General features: G+C 37.5%; 1 protein-coding gene across 3 annotated transcripts in view; it reads right to left on the reverse strand.

Annotated features, from left to right (window-relative positions):
* Nucleotides 1–813: 813 nt before the first annotated feature.
* IFT54 (intraflagellar transport 54) overlaps nt 814–21,458 on the reverse strand; it is a 31,757-nt gene continuing 11,112 nt past the window's right edge. Inside the window, exons 2-4 of one of the 3 annotated variants that reach the window (XM_067771774.1) lie at nt 7,425–8,935; nt 5,027–5,241; nt 817–1,878 (exon numbers count right to left, since the gene is read on the reverse strand). In XM_067771774.1, the coding sequence (XP_067627875.1) occupies nt 1,731–1,878; nt 5,027–5,241; nt 7,425–8,846 (1,785 nt within the window). In that variant the 5' untranslated portion in view covers nt 8,847–8,935 and the 3' untranslated portion in view covers nt 817–1,730. Of the gene's footprint in view, nt 1,879–5,026; nt 5,242–7,424; nt 8,936–21,458 lie in introns of all 3 variants that reach the window. The other 2 variants (XM_067771754.1, XM_067771763.1) reach the window with 2 other exon arrangements.

A 21,458-nucleotide genomic window follows, 5' to 3' on the forward strand; every position in this document is an offset into this window, starting at 1 on the left:
TCATAAAAGGGGCGCTGCCACGCCCATATTTTTAATATTTGAAGTTTTTCCAATTTATTGTTACAAATCCACTTGGGAAATGAAATACCATTGATATAAAGCTCTTTTTTGCAAAGATATAGCTTATTTTATTCGTCCACGACCCTTTTAAAAATCTTTCATATAAAAATGGGCGTGGTCCTTAACCGATTTCGTTAATTTTTCCTAAAAGCATTCTTTATAGTAAAGGCAACATCTCTGTCGAATTTTTTTACGATAGGTTTAACGATGTTTGATTTATGATTAATAATATTTGCAAAATTGAGTTTATCACAAGTGGGCGGCGCCACGCCCATTTACATTTTTTTTTTTTTTAATTTTTATCAAGTCTCAATATCAGTCCACATGTCAAATTTTAACATTCTAGGTGCATTATTTAATAAATAATCAGGTTTTTTGTGTTTTCCAAAATGTTATATATATAAAAAGTGGGCGTAGTTATCATCCGATTTCGCTCATTTTCAATACCAATCTATTCTGTGTCCATATAAGCTCGTGTACCAAATTTGGTGAAGATATCTCAATATTTACTCAATATATCGTGTTAACGGGCGGGACGGATGGACGGACATGGCTCAATCAAATTTTTTTTCGAATACTGATGATTTTGATATATGGAAGTCTATATCTATCTCGATTCCTTTATACCTGTACAACCAACCGTTATCAATAAAAGTTATGATACCCTGTGTACAAGTACAGCTGTGTATAAAAAAGGGTTTTTATTGATAAAATTTTTTTGTCATTAAAAAATAAGAATCTGTCACGAACGTATCGAAAGAATCGTTCCATACAAATTAGTCCACCTTAATATACGTTTCTTTATTTTATTGTATAACTGTTAAAATGTACACTTTCCAGTCATAATATAACAAAAGTACATACATGATATATTTTATAGTATTTGCGTTATAAATAATTACACAGTTGTACAGAAAGTAAATTACATGCACCACGAACAAGAAATGTCAAGGGTCAGAATTTAAAAGTTAACTCTTGGTTGCATCCTAACCTAAATAACAAAATCTTCGACTAAATTTGGGGTTTCACTTTTTTTTTTTACTTCTTATTAAGAATTCATGAGCTTAACACCGGCTTATAATAATTGAATATTCAATTATTATATTTTTTAAGAGAAACTGAAAAGAAAGAAAGAAACATTTACTGGCATATTGTGATGGTACCATTTCGAAAGCCGCCACGTAATCATCATCAGGCAATTTCGTGTAATGTTATCAAAAGTTTCGCCCAGGTTCGAACCACGAAACACACGGTGAAACTGCAGTTGCTTTAACCACTAGGCTATCCTGCTTGTATTTGTTTCCTTGCTTAATTCAGTTTATCTCATTTCTGTTTTTTTTTGTGTTTTTTTAGTTCCAAGTTCATATGTGAACATGAATCGGTCCATTAATTTTAAGGCACCCAAAAATCTTGGCGGATACTGGTAAAAAACGTCATGACTACTATGTAATAAAGCTATAGCTTGCAGCCGGCAGGAATTAACTTTAGAATTCTGAACACGGTTTCGAACTCAGCATCTATAACACTCTCCAAAACCTTTAGGAAGTGCCCTGATCGCTATCCATAACACATAATCCATCTTGTAGGTGGTACATGTTAGATTTTTTTCTGTGTCGACTCTATTATTAAGGTCCTAAATATGAAAAGGTACCTGCTATTTATTCTCTTACTCACTGTTCTGCTAACATTTTTAAAATTTTCTGTGAATTTTGTAATATTTTAGTACGACTCGTATCGATCATATCCATGAACTCTTTAATATTGGCTTCAATTTCCAAAAGTTGATTTTTCATTGGTTCCGTTGCAGATTCGGTAAGACTAATTATTAGAAAATAAATGAATTGTTAAATAAATATTAATTGTTTGTGGGGAACATTTGCAATGCATGCCAATTAGGCCGTATAATAAAAAAAAGTGCGTCGATAATTTTCAAATCCGATATATACCTCGCAGGAGGTTAAGACCGCGTTTCCCTTTTATCCAGCAAATTGACGCTAGCAGCGACTGAGATTCAGCAGAGCAGGCAGTATATAGGCTTGATTACTTTCACAACAAAACAAGTAAGGAATGCTAAGTTCGGGTGTAACCGAGCATTACATACTCAGCTGCCAAATTACAGCTTGCAAAACTTTTAAATTACCTTCTTTTAAAAGTGGGCGGTGCCACGCCCATTGTTAAAAATTTTAATAATTTTCTATTCTGCGTCATAAGGTCAACCCACCTACTAAGTTTCATCGCTTTATGAATTATCGCACTTTTTCGGTTTTTCGAAATTTTCGATATCGAAAAAGTGGGCGTGGTTATAGGCCGATTTCGATCATTTTAAATAGCGATCTGAGATGAGTGCCCAGGAACTTACATATCAAATTTCATTAGGATACCTCAAAATTTACTCAAGTTATCGTGTTTACGGACAGACGGACGGACGCCTAGATCTTTTTTCGCCCAGATCATTTTTATATATAGAAGTCTATATCTATCTCGATTAGTTTATGCCGTTACGGAGTACCGCTATACGAACAAAATTAATATACTGTGTGAGCTCTGCTCAGCTGAGTATAATGATATCTCTCAAATTACACGTGTTCTTATAGAAATCGTTATTTTCGGCTCGACAAAGCAGCACGGTAATAAAATTCGAACGCATTGTCGCCTGATTAAACCCAATTCTATTTTTGCCAAGCGCCAGAGAGTGGCGCCCTTTGAAATCCTACTTTTGAACATTTTTTTTTTAAACCAAATCAATAACTTTTTCTAAGTTTTCGGGAAGCATCATCGCGGGAACGATTTAATGTGACCACATTGAACCGTCTATACCATGCCGCCCACCTCCTAGTTTTATGAGAAGCTTGGGGTCGCCAGAGCCGACACGGCCAAAGAAACAGAATTCGTCACGGGTTGGATTGGAGAAGCTATAAGCCGCTTGAGACGGCTGAGCCACACAACCCCTTGAATCCTTTGGCTATTTTAGTCACCATACGACGAGTATATACAAATAAGTAAATACAAGGCGCGTTTACCTCCGAGGAGACCCTAGGCTGAGCTTCTCTTCTAATTTGCGTCGTGCTTCTTTCAAGTTTTCTTACAAATTGGCGGGACGGAATTTACATGATTTACGCCGACCCCGAATGGCCTCTGCACGGCAGATGAGTTTTCACTGACAAGAATTTCAAGACAGAAATACAATCGGAGTGTTTACAAATTCACTGACGAGGGGCGACCCCGCTTAGAACATTTTTTTTTAGTCGAAACAAATTGTTTCTTAATTTTTGATTTTGCTTTGCCAGCGAATTGAGTCAAGTATCTTTGGTGTGGTAGGCGGACCACCCTACCACCACACCACGGTGGCCGTGAGTATATTCTTTATCCGCCTTGTAATTAGGCCAAGTTTCTTCTTGTACTTCAAGCAGTAAACATCTTATACGTAAATTCTATGCGAAATTTTTTTCTCCATTCTCTCCATACTACTACAAAAAAGTTTGCTTGCTTTATGCACCACTGATATACTGTTTTCCGCCAACTCTGGACGGCATCTGCATCTCCCCTGCTTTTTTTCTGAGAAGCCTTTTCCGGGACTTAGACGTACCTAGTAATTACGTATGGTTGTCGGGAATTCCATCACCATACCACAGCGAATTAAAATAATTTAATAAAATTCCTGGCTTTCAAAACTACTTCATTTTAGGGGGACTTCTGACGAACTTTTTTTATCTAATACTGCCTAATTTACAGCATCGAACAATAAAATAAAAGTGTGAATTTTTATAAAATTTCGTCAAATCCTTCTTTTTTATTTTCGATAAGTTAAGAAAAAGCTTCAGGGGATTTAGTAACTGAAACTATGCAAATCAATCTCAAACACGTTTTCGAAGAAATTTGACATTTCGAGAAAATTTTACGAAGGTTTCGAACTTTTTATTTATAGTTTTTATAATTTATTTGTATGCAGTTTTGTAGGCCAATCAATTTTAGCCTATTGAAGTGCAAATAACAAATCTCTAAAAAACGTAATTGATTTTTCAAAATTTTTTTCCCGAAAGGTGTTCAAGATTTCTTCCATATGAAAAATTTTGCTATGCGCACTTCGTATGGAAGAAAATTTGAAACATTCTTCGAAAAAAACTGTCAAAAACCAATGCGAATTTTAAAAGGCATATAACTTGTGCTTTGTTAAACTTATGGCCGCGTCACGATCAACTTTTTCATATAGTATGCAATCTTATGCATGACGAGTAGATTGCATATTTATGGGGAACGGCAGATCGAACGACACTAGTGCCATCAGACAGTTATTTTTCCCACTCTTGGGTACTTTTCCAATTTTTCACAATTAATAACTGCATTTTAACAAAAGAATAGGAGACAAAATATGTTAGCAATTATTTTTCTTGTATAGTACGAATGTTTATAACAGTGCTTAGCGAAATTTTGCATGTGAATGGGCAAGGCGAAAAAAGTTTCAATTGCGTGAAGCGATATTACTGCATAAGATTCCGTTGATCGCACCTCTATGAAAAAGTTAATTCTGACTACTAAACTGCATACAAACTCTAAATAAAAAGTTCGAAACTTTCCTAAAATTTTCATGAATTTTTAAATTTTTTAGACTGGTTTGCATAGTTTCAGTTACAAAATTCAATGAAGTAATTTCTTAAACTATCGAAAATAAAAATCAAACGATTTAATTAGCGATTTTTGATAAAAATTGTCACCACTGTGTCAACTGCCTGACAGGATGTTAAATATGGCTATCGGTCGGCTATCTTTAGCGGGTGATAGAAATGGATACAGAATGAGACAGCAATAGTCAATAAAAAATCAGGTGATCCATTATATTTGTAATTTTGACGTCTATGCAGAAGTTATCACACTTGTCTTTTCCACAATGATTGTCACTACTATTTTGTTGTTCGCTGCTGTCCACACTTATATAACAGTACAATAAATCAGTATTTAATTTAGATACCTTTTTTCACGCCTGAGCTCGTTAGATACTTGGCTGTACGTATCTCGCCACATGGTCAGTTCTAATTGCATAGCATCGATATCTTCTGGTATAAAGTCCATTAATTTGCCAAACGGATTTACCGACTTGGTCAAATTTTGAATGATATCACGAAGATTATTCATCTGGCGGGCTGAGCTTTGGCGAATGGTAGAACTGTTAGCGAAGTCCACATCCTTAAAGTAAACGAATTTATGACAAATAAAACAAAGGAAATTATATCAAGTTTTTCCAGCGATTTACGGAACTCCGTTGTTTTCATTCTTTTAAGAGAGAGTCATACGATATTACATGGCGTATTAATTTCAGCCATGGACAGGATATCACTAGATATTCATACAAATTCGTTAAACTTGTATGCCAGCAGATTTTCAGCCCATAATCCTCTGTAGTGCAGCTAACCCAAGAGCACAGAGTCAGTATTAGTAAGGCGACTCCAAGAAATCGCCATGAGCAGCTACATTGTCCCCCATATTCCAACAGATGTGCTGACAGGGGAAACTAACATTCCGCAAAAATATCATCTCCGCTTTAAAATAAAGTTGCAAATCTGTCCGCGTTTCGCTGCAGAGGTGGATTCATTAGTAAAAGAAGTTTGGGACGACCCCGAATTGCTACGAAAGCAAAGTCTAAGTACCGCAATCATTCGGGTTTTACCCCAAGTGGTTGCACTTCTGAGTACACAACTAAAATGTGCGAGCACACCCAGCTGCGGCGCTTGCTGTAACCAGTCCGTATAGCGCACTGGTCAACCGCTTATGAGCTCCGTCATACTAACAAGAAGGAAATAATATTTCCCACGCTTTTCTAGAGCTCCGATTGTGTGATGGGTTTGAGACTCCCCGCGTATTTCCAATGAAAAGTGAAAACAAGCCTCAGACGAAGGGCTTTGATTGGACGTAATGTAGCTATTTCTCTACGCTAAGTATGAAAGGTGCTTGTTTCCGGCTGGTTGGTGTTCTTGTGAGACAAAAGGCTATCATCACTGAACTACAATCAATGAGTGTCTTCTATACAAAATATAGAGTCGGCATTCCTACAAGCGAGGTCTGGAAAGATAAACAGCTAAACGATTCGACATTCGACTTTTCGCGGACTGGTCCAAAATGTCGTGTAGAGTTGGTTCGGAAATATTTGCCACACTCACCGTCACATGTTGTTGTTGTTGTTGTAGTAGTACCCCATCCAATAGGTGCGACCGATCACGAATTATAATCAATATCCTCTAACGGGAGTCCAAGCAAACTTGCTGTTTCAACAGGGGTGGACCATAATGAGAAGGGTGTTAGAGGCGTTGGTTCCACATTACAATTAAAGAGATGGTTGGTGTCATGTGGGGACACATTGGCATACATTTTGTATGTCGGGGTTGATTCTGGATAGGTAAGAGTTTAACCTGCTAAAGTTTCCAGATCGAAGTTGAGTTAGAGTGACTCGCGTTTCCCTGGGGAGTATGTGTAACCCCTCCCAACTACATCACATATCTGTGCCCTGCGGAATCAGTGAGCGTGTTTCAATTCGACATCTTTGCTATGTATTTGGTAGCACTAAAAGGGAGGCCATATTTTCTCATAGAAAACGGTTCTTTTAGTTGCTAGAGTACAGTTTAACATCAGCCTGGCGAGGCGACACGTTGTTTCACTGACATCGTTTATCACTTTTTCGCGATTACCGCCCTGCGAATAAATATAGTATAACGGGATTCCCAAATCGGTTTTTAAAAACTCGTAAAACTTTTCAAGTGAACGTCCTTGTTCGTTCCCAAAAAATTGTTTACTGTCTAGAAAAAAGTCTATCATTCCGATCAAAGTATTGTGACGAATATTAGCAACACTAAGGGATACTATCATCTCTAAGCCGATACTAAGCAGTCACTGTTATGTACATAAACAAATCAATCATTATGTCTACACATATGTACGTACAAGCAGCGGAGAGAAACGCACAAACACATGCATATATCTGAGATACTTACAAAAGTATGCAATCATCGGTGGAAGTATCACTCACATATACACGCGCATATGGCTATGCGCGAAGCTATAATCGTACATCTGTAGTTTATAGCTGGTAACTAAGTAGTAAATTCTAGAAGAAGAAACGCCTAGAAGTATGCGAATAACACAGCAGAGAGTATAAAAGGAGCGAAAGCTGAGTAAGCAGGAATCAGTTTGATTTAAGCACGCTTACAGTTGCGAAGTATAAGTGTTATTGTGAAGTATTTTCAAAGTAGTCTAAAAAAGACCATTTGGCATTATTGAATATTGGAGTTATTTATTCAACAGTTTAGCGATACGAACGTTAGTAGAAGGTTGCAAATAAGCGAAATTGCACTAAATTCGTTACATTATGTACCTACCTTATCACTTTTTCCAACCACGCTATTCACATTTTGTTGTTGCATTAATTCTTTTTGAGTTTCAAGTATTTGCTGTACTAAATGTCCTTGTTGCTCCAAATTATTTTCAATATTAGACTCGTCAACACTTTTTATATCTTCGCCCGACACGCCATCTTCAATGACAACTAAATTCTCACCATCGTCATCCAAATCGCCGAAACTTTCCAGCTTCACCTTGATACCCGACATTTTAACTTGATCATTTGGCTGCAATACAATCTCAATATTACGATCACGTCTCCTTGGCGCACCGGGCCGCGCCGAAGCTGGTCGGGCACTCGGTGGTCGTAGTGAAGTACGTGGACGTGCTATATTACTGTTAGTACTGTCACGTGAGTTTTCGCGAGTAAAAGTAGATTCACGCCTCATTTCGTGGGAGATAGGTTGAGCTACGATGGGTTGCGGTACCGCAGTGGGTGGTGGTACTGCAGTGGGAGGTGGTGCTGATGATTGAATTGGACTTTGCGTTCGTTGTGTTGTTTTAGCAATGTGTTGCTCAACAAGTGAATCATCTGCATGTTGGTGGTCTTCTTGCTGTAATTCGATATTTCTCAATTTTGCACTTGTTACATTCTTCATAATGGTCTCGATCTTGTTATCATTCTCATCTTTGATATTATTTACCAAATCCTGTACTACTCTGTACTCATCTTGTTGAACCAGCGTAGCACTTGAGCGACGAGTTTTTCCTGACGGGTTTTTACGTTTCGTAGACTGCTTGCGACTTCCCGCATCTATATTTTTTGCTGTGCTAGCCGTAGCGCCATCCATGAGGGAATTATCCTGCAATAATGTTGGGGTTGGAGTTGGTAGTACATCGTGCTCCAAACTTTTACTACTTCTTCGAGAATTTCCAACAGACGCGTTTTCATTGCTCTTAATTGAGATTTTATTTTCGATTTCTATTGGTTCTGGCGGCTGTATATTACTTTTAGTTTCAACAGCGTCCGGCTCTTCGTTCTTCACAGGTGAATGAGATTTTTCTTTAAAAACTGTTTTATCCTTTGCATTTTTAATTTTTTCTGCAGATTTCTCAACTTTTGTGTCATTCTTGTCCCTTGCCTCCTTAATTATTTGAATTTTTGATGTTCTATTAACAGTTCCTTTTTCTCTACCTTCAGCAGACCTTTTCGATGGCTTATCAGATTTTAATGGCGGTGAAATTGTCTTTGTTTTTTTATTATCCTTCGCTTTAGATTCTTTTGCTCTGTTTTCCTTGTCTTTATATTTTTCACTTGTTTTATCTTTAATTTTCTTATCGGGTGATTTATCTTGGGGCTTTGACTTGGTGGTACTTTTAGCTGCCTCTGGGCCTTTGCCATCTAGAACTTGCGCGACCGCACTTTTCCAATCCAGTTTCTTTTCAATCACTTCACCCATTAGTTGTAGAAGCTGATTGGTCTTTTCTGGTTCTTGGCCGGCAACTATTTTAGATGTCCGTACTGTTAGAGGCTTATTGGACGTTATTTCTGTAAAAAAAAAATAAAAAAGCGAGTGAATAGTGTTTTGAGGTGTATGTCATAGAGCTTCACCGTATAAGCTAAGTGCATGCGAACCTCACTCTGAGATATGTCATCCGAACGCAGATTACATATTCCCTACTTCCCACCGCGTCCCTATTTTGGGCGGGTGATAGTTTCAGGCGAGATCGTTATTTCCTCATATCTTTTTTATTTGCCATGGCCTAGATGGGCACTTCCCGCACTCCCATTCGGAGACATTTTGTCCATTGTGAATGCCTCGTTGAGATAATCGACTTAACACATACTTTCTATTTCGTCTTCAACAAACCACTTTTTTACCCTTATAAAGTAAAAACGGTTCAACCTTCCCTACCTTCGCCAGAAATCTCAGTAGTCTTTTTGCAGTCCTAAGCATCTGCAAAGAAAGTGATGAATCGCCTCCTTTCCCCCATCGGCCTCATAGCTGCTTCAGATGGACCTTGTTGGTACACACCATCGTCTCCACCTCGTTTTTATCACTTCGGAACCTTTCCTGGCAATCTCATCAGAAAATCGGTTCGCTTCAATATTCCTGTGCCCAGAGACCTCGCAAAGGTAGACATTCCGACAGGGTAAAAGTTGGAATTATTATGGAACGATTTTTCGCATTATCTTCGACTTTGTGCCATCTAAAGTGCCCTTTTTGTTCAAGCCTGACTGAATCTTAATATGTCGTACTATGTGTAGAACAGAGGTGCACTCGAGAGCTTCGTGGAGAACATTCTGAATTCATCGGGCAGATAGGTCATGGGAGTCATCAGGGAGCTTAAGAACTTTCCCCTTCCGAAAATTTCGAAGCCAGTTGGATTTTTTATGACGTTCGGAAGTCCTTGAATGAATCCATTGTATACATAGATGGGTTACTGGTGTAGGAATGGGACCGCTTCGGGCCATAGAGTATTGGTATCGGCATCTGAATTTACCCGCGTAGGAAGGAGAGTCCTAAACTGAGTTGGAAAGAAAGGGTGTAAACAGATTTTAGTGCTAGCAATTGACGCCTGTAATAGCAAATGAGGATTGACTGAGGTACCTTGCTAGGAAGCGGCCACCAAAATCGCCTAAGCAGTTAAGCTTAGAGCTTGTTTCAGTCCTCCCTGAGGGGAATGTTTTTCGTAAATATGATTTTTGATAAAATGTATAAAAATCTTTACTTCAGAGTTATATAGAAAACTTTCGACGAAGTCTGCTTCTTAGCAGTGAATGTTTCCGGAATTTTCCCAAATATCTCTGCACCTCAGTCACAACTTCCCGCCTAAAAGACTCAATAGTGATCTGGCAGCTTGTACTTATTAACATGTCAGCACAATATCATCTTTATTGCGGCTCTGAGATCGCCATCAAGGCGCGAGGTCACGTAGTCTATCCGTCCAGGGTTAGAAAATCTATACTACCAGAACCATATGGCCTGAGCTCAAGCCTCCCCAAGGCTACCTTATGGGCTACAGTTGGGATATGCAAAATGACATACAAAGCAGCTATCTGAGTGATTTTTAAAGCTCCATATAGTTTCGATATATCAAAATCATCAGTATCGAAAAAAAATTTGATTGAGTCCGTCCGTCCGTCCGTTAACACGATAACTTAAGTAAATATTGAGATATCTTCACCCAATTTGGTACAAGAGCTTATCTGGACCCAGAATAGATTGGTATTGAAAATGTCGGAAATCGGATGATAACCACGCCCACTTTTTATATATATAACATTTTGGAAAACACAAAAAACCTGATTATTTAGTAAATAATACACCTGGAAAATTTGCAAAAATTTTTGAAATGGGCGTGGCAGGGCCCACTTGTGATAAAATCAATTTTACAAATATTATTAATCATATATCAAAAATCGTTAAACCTACCGTAACAAAATTCGGCAGAGAGGTTGACTTTAATATAAGGAATGCTTTGAAGAAAAATTAACGAAATCGGTTAAGGACCACGCCCACTTTTATATAAAAGATATTTAAAAGGGTCGTGGACGAATAAAATAAGCTATATCTTTGCAAAAAAGAGCTTTATATCAATGGTATTTCATTTCCCAAGTGGATTTGTAATAATAAAAAAAATAAAATAAATAAATGCAAGGCGCGATAACCTCCGAAGAGATCTAAGGCCGAGCTTCTCTTCCAATTTGCGTCGTGCTCCTATTGATTTTCCCTACAAATTGGCCGGACGGGACCTACATGTTTTATGCCGACTCCGAACGGCATCTGCAAGGCATATTTGTTTTCACTGAGAGCTTTTCATGGCAGTAATACACCCGGAGCGCTTGCCAAACACTGCCGAAGGGCGATCCCGCTTAGAAAAATTTTCTTCTAATTGAAAAACCTTATTTCTAAAATTTTGATGGTAGGCGGAGCACGCTACCATCACACCACGGCAGCCGCCACGGTGGCGGATTTGTAATAATAAATGCGAAAAACTTCAAAAAAATTTATTTTATAAATTGCACTATTGAAATTCTTATGCATATAATATAACTATGTTTCTGTTCCCTATACATTTGTGGACAGGAAGTAATACAACAACATTCTGTGCAAATTTCATATAACAGTCGCTGTAAATTATATATATTAAACATTAAAACAAAAAATAAGTGTTGAAGATCAAATTAAAAACATAAAAGTACGTATAACAGAAATTTACTAGTATACATTCTATGAATTTTATGCAACATAAACAAAAATACAAAATAAAATTTGCCTACGATTTGTTAATTAATAAAGAACTCTAAAAATGTGTGTAAATAAAATAAAAAATTTACAACATAATAGTCTTAAAAGCAACGATTGGGTTATCCAAGACACAATACACACAAGAACAGATTTAAAATGAAGACACCACGATGAAAATGAAGAGATTTGTGAAGAAAACAACAAAGCCATTGCATATTTTTTAAAACCATTGCGACATCAAACAATACAGATATTAATTTCAAGAAATTTTTCAACAATCATCAATCAACTACTTATTAATTTTAATATTTTTTTTATTAAATTTAATTTTATGTAAGTATAATTTTTATTTTAATATGAAATTAAACATTTTTTACGGATGCTGATCCCAAAGTTCCTTCACCTCCAGATCTTCCACCCCCAACTATTGAATTGATAAATCTGTCCTCTCCGAGTCCCTTGGCAGTTCAACCATCGACATCGAATGCTCATTCAGCTGTATCTACTGTACCCTCCACAAAAAGGAACCAGGTTCCCCAAAACCCCTCTGCGGAATCTGAACCGCCGGCTGGTAGATTGATTACTGTCCCGATTAAAAAGTCGATTTTCGTCTCCAGATTCGAGAGAGACACTACAGAAGAGGACCTGAAGTCGTACATCATAAGTAAACTTAAATCTGAAAATGTGTCTATTCGTAAATTTAATTTTAATTATCCTAGAGACATTTCGTCATTTAGGATTGACGTATTAGCGCAACATTTTGAAACAATTTTGAATAATTCATTTTGGCCACCCGGAGCCTTTGTACGTGAATTCGAGCATAGACGCAACGTTAATATTCGTAATCTTGCTACCGTTCCTCAAACCAATAATGCTGCAAAAAACTAAATATTAAACCTGTCCTTAATATATTTTATCAAAATGTAAGAGGCCTAAACACAAAACTAACTGATCTATACTTGAGATCATTTAACTGTAATTACAATATCATCGCTTTTACTGAAACTTGGTTAAAGCCTCATATTTTTAATTCGGAGATTCTTTGCAATGATTACCAAATATATAGAAATGACCGCTTGAACAGAGTTGGAGGTGGAGTTTTGCTCGCGGTACATTCTTCTATACCTTCCGCTGAGGTAAATTTACCTGTTATTGAAGCTACGGAATTTAAGTGCATTAGAACCCAGCTGGGAATAGGTTTTACCTATATTGCCATTTGCTATATCCCACCATCTTCAGATCCCTCGGTGTATATGAACCATATTTCGTTACTGAAAGATATCAGTTCATTGTTGAAGCCTATTGACTCGATAATTGTCTTGGGTGATTTTAATCTTCCGCACGTATCATGGACCACATCCGACCATGGTATTGTACCGGTTTCTTCAAAATTCTCCAGCATCGACTTTTTAGCAGAAATAACTGAACTTTGCCTAAGACAGATAAATATAGTTCCAAACATGTACGGGAGGGTACTTGATCTGGTATTTGTTGATGATACTTCAAAATCCATTCTTAGGAGGGGTGAACCTCTTACTGTACCTGAGGATCCTTACCATCCTTCGCTGGAAATAGTTTACGAATTGGAAGAAAGTTCTCGGAGTTGCACTACCACAGAAACCGACTCTAGTTTTAGATTCGAATTCGCGAAGGCTAATTTTAATAAACTCAACCAAATTTTATCTACAATAGTTTGGCCTAAATACGGTGCAGATATTGACAAAAACGTTTCTGACTTCAACGCCGTCATTCACGCTATTCTGGACAGACATGTACCTAAGCGTAAACGTGTTTTCACTGAACTAGTCCAAATATGGTACACCAAAGAACTGAAATCTTTAAAAAACAAAAAAACGCGTTCCTTCAAGCTGTACAAGAAGACGGGGTCACACTCCGACTACTTGAAGTACTCTATATTGCGTCATAAATATTTTGAATTAAATAAAAAGTGTTACAATACCTATCTCTGTGCCATGAAAAAGAAAATAACTTGCAATCCGAAAGCTTTCTATAATTTCGTGAACTCTAAACGTAGGGTTAAAGGCTTTCCTTCTGGTATGAAATACCGTGATGATTTCTCTAGCGACGACCAAGTTATTGCTAATTTATTTGCACAATTTTTCAAATCTAACTATTCCGCTGAATTAATTTCTTTGTCTAGTGAATACCCGTATGAACTTGACTCACTTAACGCAATTAATATTCCATCAATATATCCAGAAGAGGTTCTTACATATTTAACTTCTTTGAAGGAATCTTATAAATACGGTCCTGATCTAATTCCCACATGTTTTCTCAAAAGATGTGCAGAACACATTTATCTGCCCCTAACTGATTTATTCAACATGTCCCTAAAACATGGAGTTTTTCCTTTTGCTTGGAAGGAATCTTTTCTAATACCCCTCCACAAAAACGGCAGTAGGTCATGTGTAGAAAATTATCGAGGAATTGCAAAATTGTCTGCCATCCCAAAGGTGTTTGAAGCCATTGTTACTAATCAGCTAACATTTTCCATTTCTGCATTGATTGCAAACTCTCAACATGGATTCTGTAGAGGCAAATCTACCATTACCAACCTACTTGAATTCACAACGCATGTTTCTAATGGATTTAGAGAAAATCTTCACACCGATGTTATTTACACTGATTTCAGTAAAGCATTTGACAAAGTTTCCCATTCATTGCTTATCCACAAGCTAGATCGACTTGGTTTCCAACCAGGTCTCACTCAGTGGATATCTTCTTATCTCTGCGGTAGAACGCAACAAGTAATTTTTAAAAATACTCTTTCAGAGGTCATTAAAGTTCCTTCTGGCGTCCCACAGGGCAGTCATCTCGGTCCAATTCTGTTCTTGCTATTTATTAATGATATTTGTACCATAATAAAATATTCCAAAATTTTAATGTATGCTGATGATGTAAAACTTTTTAGGTCTTATGAGTCTATTGAAGAACGTCCATTGCTTCAAGCGGATTTAAACTGCTTAGTTGCTTGGTGCAACGCGAATTCAATGCCGCTGAACATCAATAAATGTAAGTTCATGTGCTTCTCTCGGAAATCTTTGCCAGCAGCCTCTTACGTAATTGATAATTTTTGTCTTGCATCAGTAAATTATTTTGTTGACTTGGGAGTTACGATGGATGCTAAACTTAGTTTCAACCTTCATATTATGACTACTGCCAATAAGGCTAGAGGTGTTCTATCATTCGTGAAGAGATGGTCTAAAGAATTTAGTGACCCTTATGTAACCAAAGCCCTTTTTACCACATTGGTTAGGCCGATACTAGAATACGGATCAGTAGTCTGGAATCCGCGATATCAAGTTCATGCAGATAGGCTTGAGTCAATACAGAAGCAATTTTTACTTTTTTCTTTAAGGAATTTTCATTGGGACTCTGCATATAATCTTCCACCTTATACTAGTCGGTTAAGGCTTATCAATCTTCCAACTCTCGCTAGCCGTAGAGAAATGCTAGGAGTATTATTTATGGCTAAACTACTGAATGGACTAATTTCTAGCCCCTTTCTTTTGAACGAAGTAAACTTCAATATCCCATCACGAGCGTCAAGACATTACAAACCTCTTCTTTTGAGGCAGTGTAGAACTAACTTCGAATTAAATGAACCTTTCCGGTGTTTGTGTTATGATTTTAACTCTCACTCGAATTCATTTGATATAACGGATTCACTTTTTACTATAAGGAAAACTGTCCTATCCTATCTTAACTCGTAACAAAATAAAAATAAAAATAAAAATCTTTATATGCTAAATCCTTAACTTATTTAACAATTTACTATATGTATAATTTTCTACTGTTATGTATATAATACTCAGCTGATGATTTTTATTCTGTAGCTGAGCAGTTTTAGATCTCGACGCTTAACAAACCTCCGCCTATCAACAACTCGGCAAAAACAAAAACAAATCCGTGCGTCATGCGGATGCGCCCCTCGTGTCGGTTGGGCGGGCTTTGGAGGGTATTAATCCGTTGGGTTTATTATTATTATTATTATTATAATTTAAATAAAAATTTTAAAACTTTTAAATTTTCAAATTTATTTTAAGATTACTCTTATATTTTAACAATTTTAATATAAATTATTTAAATTTATTATTTTTTTTATATAAAAATAAATATTTTATTTAATGTAGAGTTATCTACTTTATTTAAATATACTTTATTTTTGTATTTTATTTTTTGAATTACTTTATTTTTGAATGTGATTTCAAAAAAGAAAATTTCAGTGTCAGTGAATTTATAAATTTTAAATATCAGTAAATATAGTGTTAACTACTTTGTATTCTTTACTTTAATTATACTCAGTTGAGCAGAGCTCACAGAGTATATTAACTTTGATTGGATAACGGTTGGTTGTACAGGTATAAAGCAATCGAGATAGATATAGACTTCCATATATCAAAATCATCAGGATCGAAAAAAATTTGATTGAGCCATTTCCGTCCGTCCGCCCGTCCGTCTGTCCGTTAATACGATAACTTGAGTAAATTTTGAGGTATCTTGATGAAATTTGGTATGTAGATTCCTGAGAACTCATCTCAGATCGCTATTTAAAATGAACAATATCGGACTATAACCACGCCCACTTTTTCGATATCGAAAATTTCGAAAAACCGAAAAAGTGCGATAATTCATTACCAAAGACGGATAAAGCGATGAAACTTGGTAGGTGAGTTGAACTGATGACGCTGAATAGAAAATTAGTAAAATTTTGGACAATGGGCGGGGCACCGCCCACTTTAAAAAGAAGGTAATTTAAAACTTTTGCAAGCTGTAATTTGGCAGTCGTTGAAGATAGCATGATGAAATTTGGCAGGAAGGTTACTTCTATTACTATATGTATGCTTAATAAAAATTAGCAAAATCGGAGAACGACCACGCCCACTTTTAAAAAACATTTTTTTTTAAGTCAAATTTTAACAAAAAATTTAATATCTTTACAGTATATAAGTAAATTATGTCAATATTCAACTCCATTAATGATATGGTGCAACAAAATGCAAAAATAAAAGAAAATTTCAAAATGGGCGTGGATCCGCCCTTTTGCAATTAATTTGTCTAGGATACTTTTAATGCCATAAGTCGAACAAAAATTTACCAATCCTTGTGAAATTTGGTAGGGGATTAGATTCTGGGACAATAACTTATTTGTGTGAAAAAGGGTGAAATCGGCTGAAGCCGCGCCCAGTTTTTATACACAGTCGACCGTCTGTCCTTCCGCTCGGCCGTTAACACGATAACTTGAACAAAAATCGATATATCTTTACTAAACTCAGTTCACGTAATTATCTGAACTCACTTTGTATTGGTATAAAAAATGGCCGAAAGCCGACTATGACCACGCCCACTTTTTCAATATCGAAAATTACGAAAAATGAAAAAAATGCCATAATTCTATATCAAATACGAAAAAAAGGGATGAAACATGGTAATTGGATTGGTTTATTGACGCAAAATATAACTTTAGAAAAAAACTTTGTCAAATGGGTGTGACACTTACCATATTTAGTAGAACAATATGAAAAACTTCTGCAGGGCGAAATCAAAAGCCCTTGGAATCTTGGCAGGAATACTTTTCGTGGTATTACATATATAAATAAATAAGCGGTACCCGACAGATCATGGTCCGGGTCACCCTGGTCCACATTTTGGTCGATATCTCGAAAACGCCTACAACTACCACCACTCCCTTTTAAAACCCTAATTAATACCTTTAATTTGATACCCATATCGTACAAGCAAATTCTAGGGTCACCCCTGGTCCACCTTTATGGCGATATCTAGAAACGGCGTCCACCTATGGAACTAAGGATCACTCCCTTTTAAAATGCTCATTAACCCCTTTCATTTGATACCCATATCGTACAAACAAATTCTATAGTCACCCCTGGTCCACCTTTATGCCGATATCCCGGAAAGGCGACCATCTATACAACTGCCACCATTCCCTTTTAAAACCCTCATTAATACCTTTAATTTGATACCCATATTGTACAAACAAATTCTAGAGTCACCCCTGGTCCACCTTTATGGCGATATCGCGAAAAGGCGACCATCTATACAACTACCAACACTCCCTTTTAAAACCGTCATTAATACCTTTAATTTGATACCCATATCGTACAAACAAATTCTAGGGTCACCCCTGGTCCACCTTTATGGCGATATCTCGAAACGGCGTCCACCTATGGAACTAAGGATCACTCCCTTTAAAATACTCAATAACACCTTTCATTTGATACCCATATTGTACAAACGCATTCTAGAGTCACCCCTGGTCCACCTTTACGGCAATATCTCTGAAAAGGCGACCACATATACAACTACCACCACTCCCTTTTAAAACCCTCATTAATACCTTTAATTTGATACCCATATCGTACAAACACATTCTAGATTCACCCATGGTCCACCTTTATGGCGATATCTCGAAAATGCGTTAACCTATAGAACTAAGCCCCACGCCGTTTTAAAATACTCATTAACACCTTTCGTTTGATACCCATATTGTACAAACACATTCTAGAGTCACCCCTGGTCCACCTTTATGGCGATATCTCGAAAAGCCGTCCACCTATAGAACTAAGGCCCACTCCCTTTTAAAATACTCATTAACAACTTTCGTTTGATACCCATATTTTACAAACGCATTCTAGACTCACCCCTGGTCCACCTTTATGCCGATATCTCGAAAAGGCGACCACCTATACAACTACCACCACTCCCTTTTAAAACCCTCATTAATACCTTTAATTTCATACCCATATCGTACAAACACATTCTAGAGTCACCCCTGGTCCACCTTTATGGCGATATCTCGAAAATGCGTTAACCTATAGAACTAAGCCCCACGCCGTTTTAAAATACTCATTAACACCTTTCGTTTGATACCCATATTGTACAAACACATTCTAGAGTCACCCCTGGTCCACCTTTATGGCGATATCTCGAAAAGGCGTCCACCTATAGAACTAAGCCCCACGCCCTTTTAAAATACTCATTAACACCTTTCGTTTGATACCCATATTGTACAAACGCATTCTAGAATCACCCCTGGTCCACCTTTATGCCGATATCTCGAAAAGGCGACCACGTATACAACTACCACCACTCCCTTTTAAAACCCTCATTAATACCTCTAATTTAATACCCATATCTTACAAACACATTCTAGAGTCACCCCTGGTCCACCCTTATGGCGATATCTCGAAAAGGAGTTAACCTATAGAACTAAGCCCCACGCCGTTTTAAAATACTCATTAACACCTTTCGTTTGATACCCATATTGTACAAACACATTCTAGAGTCACCCCTGGTCCACCTTTATGGCGATATCTCGAAAAGGCGTCCACCTATAGAACTAAGCCCCACGCCCTTTTAAAATACTCATGAACACCTTTCGTTTGATACCCATATCGTACAAACACATTCTAGATTCACCCATGGTCCACCTTTATGGCGATATCTCGAAAAGGCGTCCACCTATAGAACTAAGGCCCACTCCCTTTTAAAATACTCATTAACAACTTTCGTTTGATACCCATATTGTACAAACACATTCTAGAGTCACCCCTGGTCCACCTTTATGGCGATATCTCGAAAAGGCGTACACCTATAGAACTAAGGCCCACTCCCTTTTAAAATACTCATTAACAACTTTCGTTTGATACCCATATTGTACAAACGCATTCTTGAGTCACCCCTGGTCCACCTTTATGCCGATATCTCGAAAAGGCCTATACAACTACCACCACTTTCTTTTAAAACCCTCATTAATACCTTTAATTTCATACCCATATCGTACAAACACATTCTAGAGTCACCCCTGTTCCACCTTTATGGCGATATCTCGAAAAGGCGTTAACCTATAGAACTAAGCCCCACGCCGTTTTAAAATACTCATTAACACCTTTCGTTTGATACCCATATTGTACAAACACATTCTAGAGTCACCCCTGGTCCACCTTTATTGCGATATCTCGAAAAGGCGTCCACCTATAGAACTAAGGCCCACTCCCTTTAAAATACTCATTAACACATTTCGTTTGATAGCCATATTGTACAAAACGAATTCTAGAGTCACCCCTGGTCCACCTTTATGCCGATATCCCGAAAAGGCGACCACCTATACAACGACCACCACTCCCTTTTAAAACCCTCATTAATACCTTTAATTTGATACCCATATCTTACAAACACATTCTAGAGTCACCCCTGGTCCACCTTTATGGCGATATCTCGAAAAGGCGTCCACCTATAGAACTAAGCCCCACGCCCTTTCAAAATACTCATTAACACCTTTCGTTTGATACTAATATTGTACAAACGCATTCTAGAATCACCCCTGGTCCACCTTTATGCCGATATCTCGAAAAGGCGACCACGTATACAACTACCACCACTCCCTTTTAAAACCCTCATTAATATCTCTAATTTGATACCCATATCTTACAAACACATTCTAGAGTCACCCCTGGTCCACCCTTATGGCGATATCTCGAAAAGTCGTTAACCTATAGAACTAAGCCCTACGCCGTTTTAAAATACTCATTAACACCTTTCGTTTGATACCCATATTGTACAAACACATTCTAGAGTCACCCCTGGTCCACCTTTATGGCGATATCTCGAAAAGGCGTCCACCTATAGAACTAAGCCCCACGCCCTTTTAAAATACTCATTAACACCTTTCGTTTGATACCCATATTGTACAAACGCATTCTAGAATCACCCCTGGTCCACCTTTATGCTGATATCTCGAAAAGGCGACCACGTATACAACTACCACCACTCCCTTTTAAAGCCCTCATTAATACCTCTAATTTGATACCCATATCTTACAAACACATTCTAGAGTCACCCCTGGTCCACCCTTATGGCGATATCTCGAAAAGGCGTTAACCTATAGAACTAAGCCCCACGCCCTTTTAAAATACTCATTAACACCTTTCGTTTGATACCCATATTGTACAAACGCATTCTAGAATCACCCCTGGTCCACCTTTATGCCGATATCTCGAAAAGGCGACCACGTATACAACTACCACCACTCCCTTTTAAAGCCCTCATTAATACCTCTAATTTGATACCCATATCTTACAAACACATTCTAGAGTCACTCCTGGTCCACCTTTATGGCGATATCTCGAAAAGGCGTCCACCTATAGAACTAAGCCCCACGCCCTTTTAAAATACTCATTAACACCTTTCGTTTGATACCCATATTGTACAAACGCATTCTAGAATCACCCCTGGTCCACCTTTATGCCGATATCTCGAAAAGGCGACCACGTATACAACTACCACCACTCCCTTTTAAAGCCCTCATTAATACCTCTAATTTGATACCCATATCTTACAAACACATTCTAGAGTCACCCCTGGTCCACCCTTATGGCGATATCTCGAAAAGGCGTTAACCTATAGAACTAAGCCCCACGCCCTTTTAAAATACTCATTAATACCTTTAATTTGATACCCATATCGTACAAACACATTCTAGAGTCACCCCTGGTCCACCTTTATGGCGATATCTCGAAAAGGCGCCCACCTATAGAACTTATACCCACCCCCTTTTAAAATACTCATTAACACCTTTCGTTTGATACCTATATTGTACAAACGCATTCTAGAGTCACCCCTGGTCCACCTTTATGCCGATATCTCGAAAAGGCGACCACCTATACAACTACCACCACTCATTAATACCTTTTGTATATGTATATTTACTCAGTTTATTTAATATGAGTGAATATGAACATTTCAATATAAAATGTGTTGAGTTAATACTAAAGAATA

This window comes from Eurosta solidaginis, chromosome 1 (assembly GCF_040869045.1).
Source record: "Eurosta solidaginis isolate ZX-2024a chromosome 1, ASM4086904v1, whole genome shotgun sequence".
Taxonomy (NCBI): domain Eukaryota; kingdom Metazoa; phylum Arthropoda; class Insecta; order Diptera; family Tephritidae; genus Eurosta; species Eurosta solidaginis.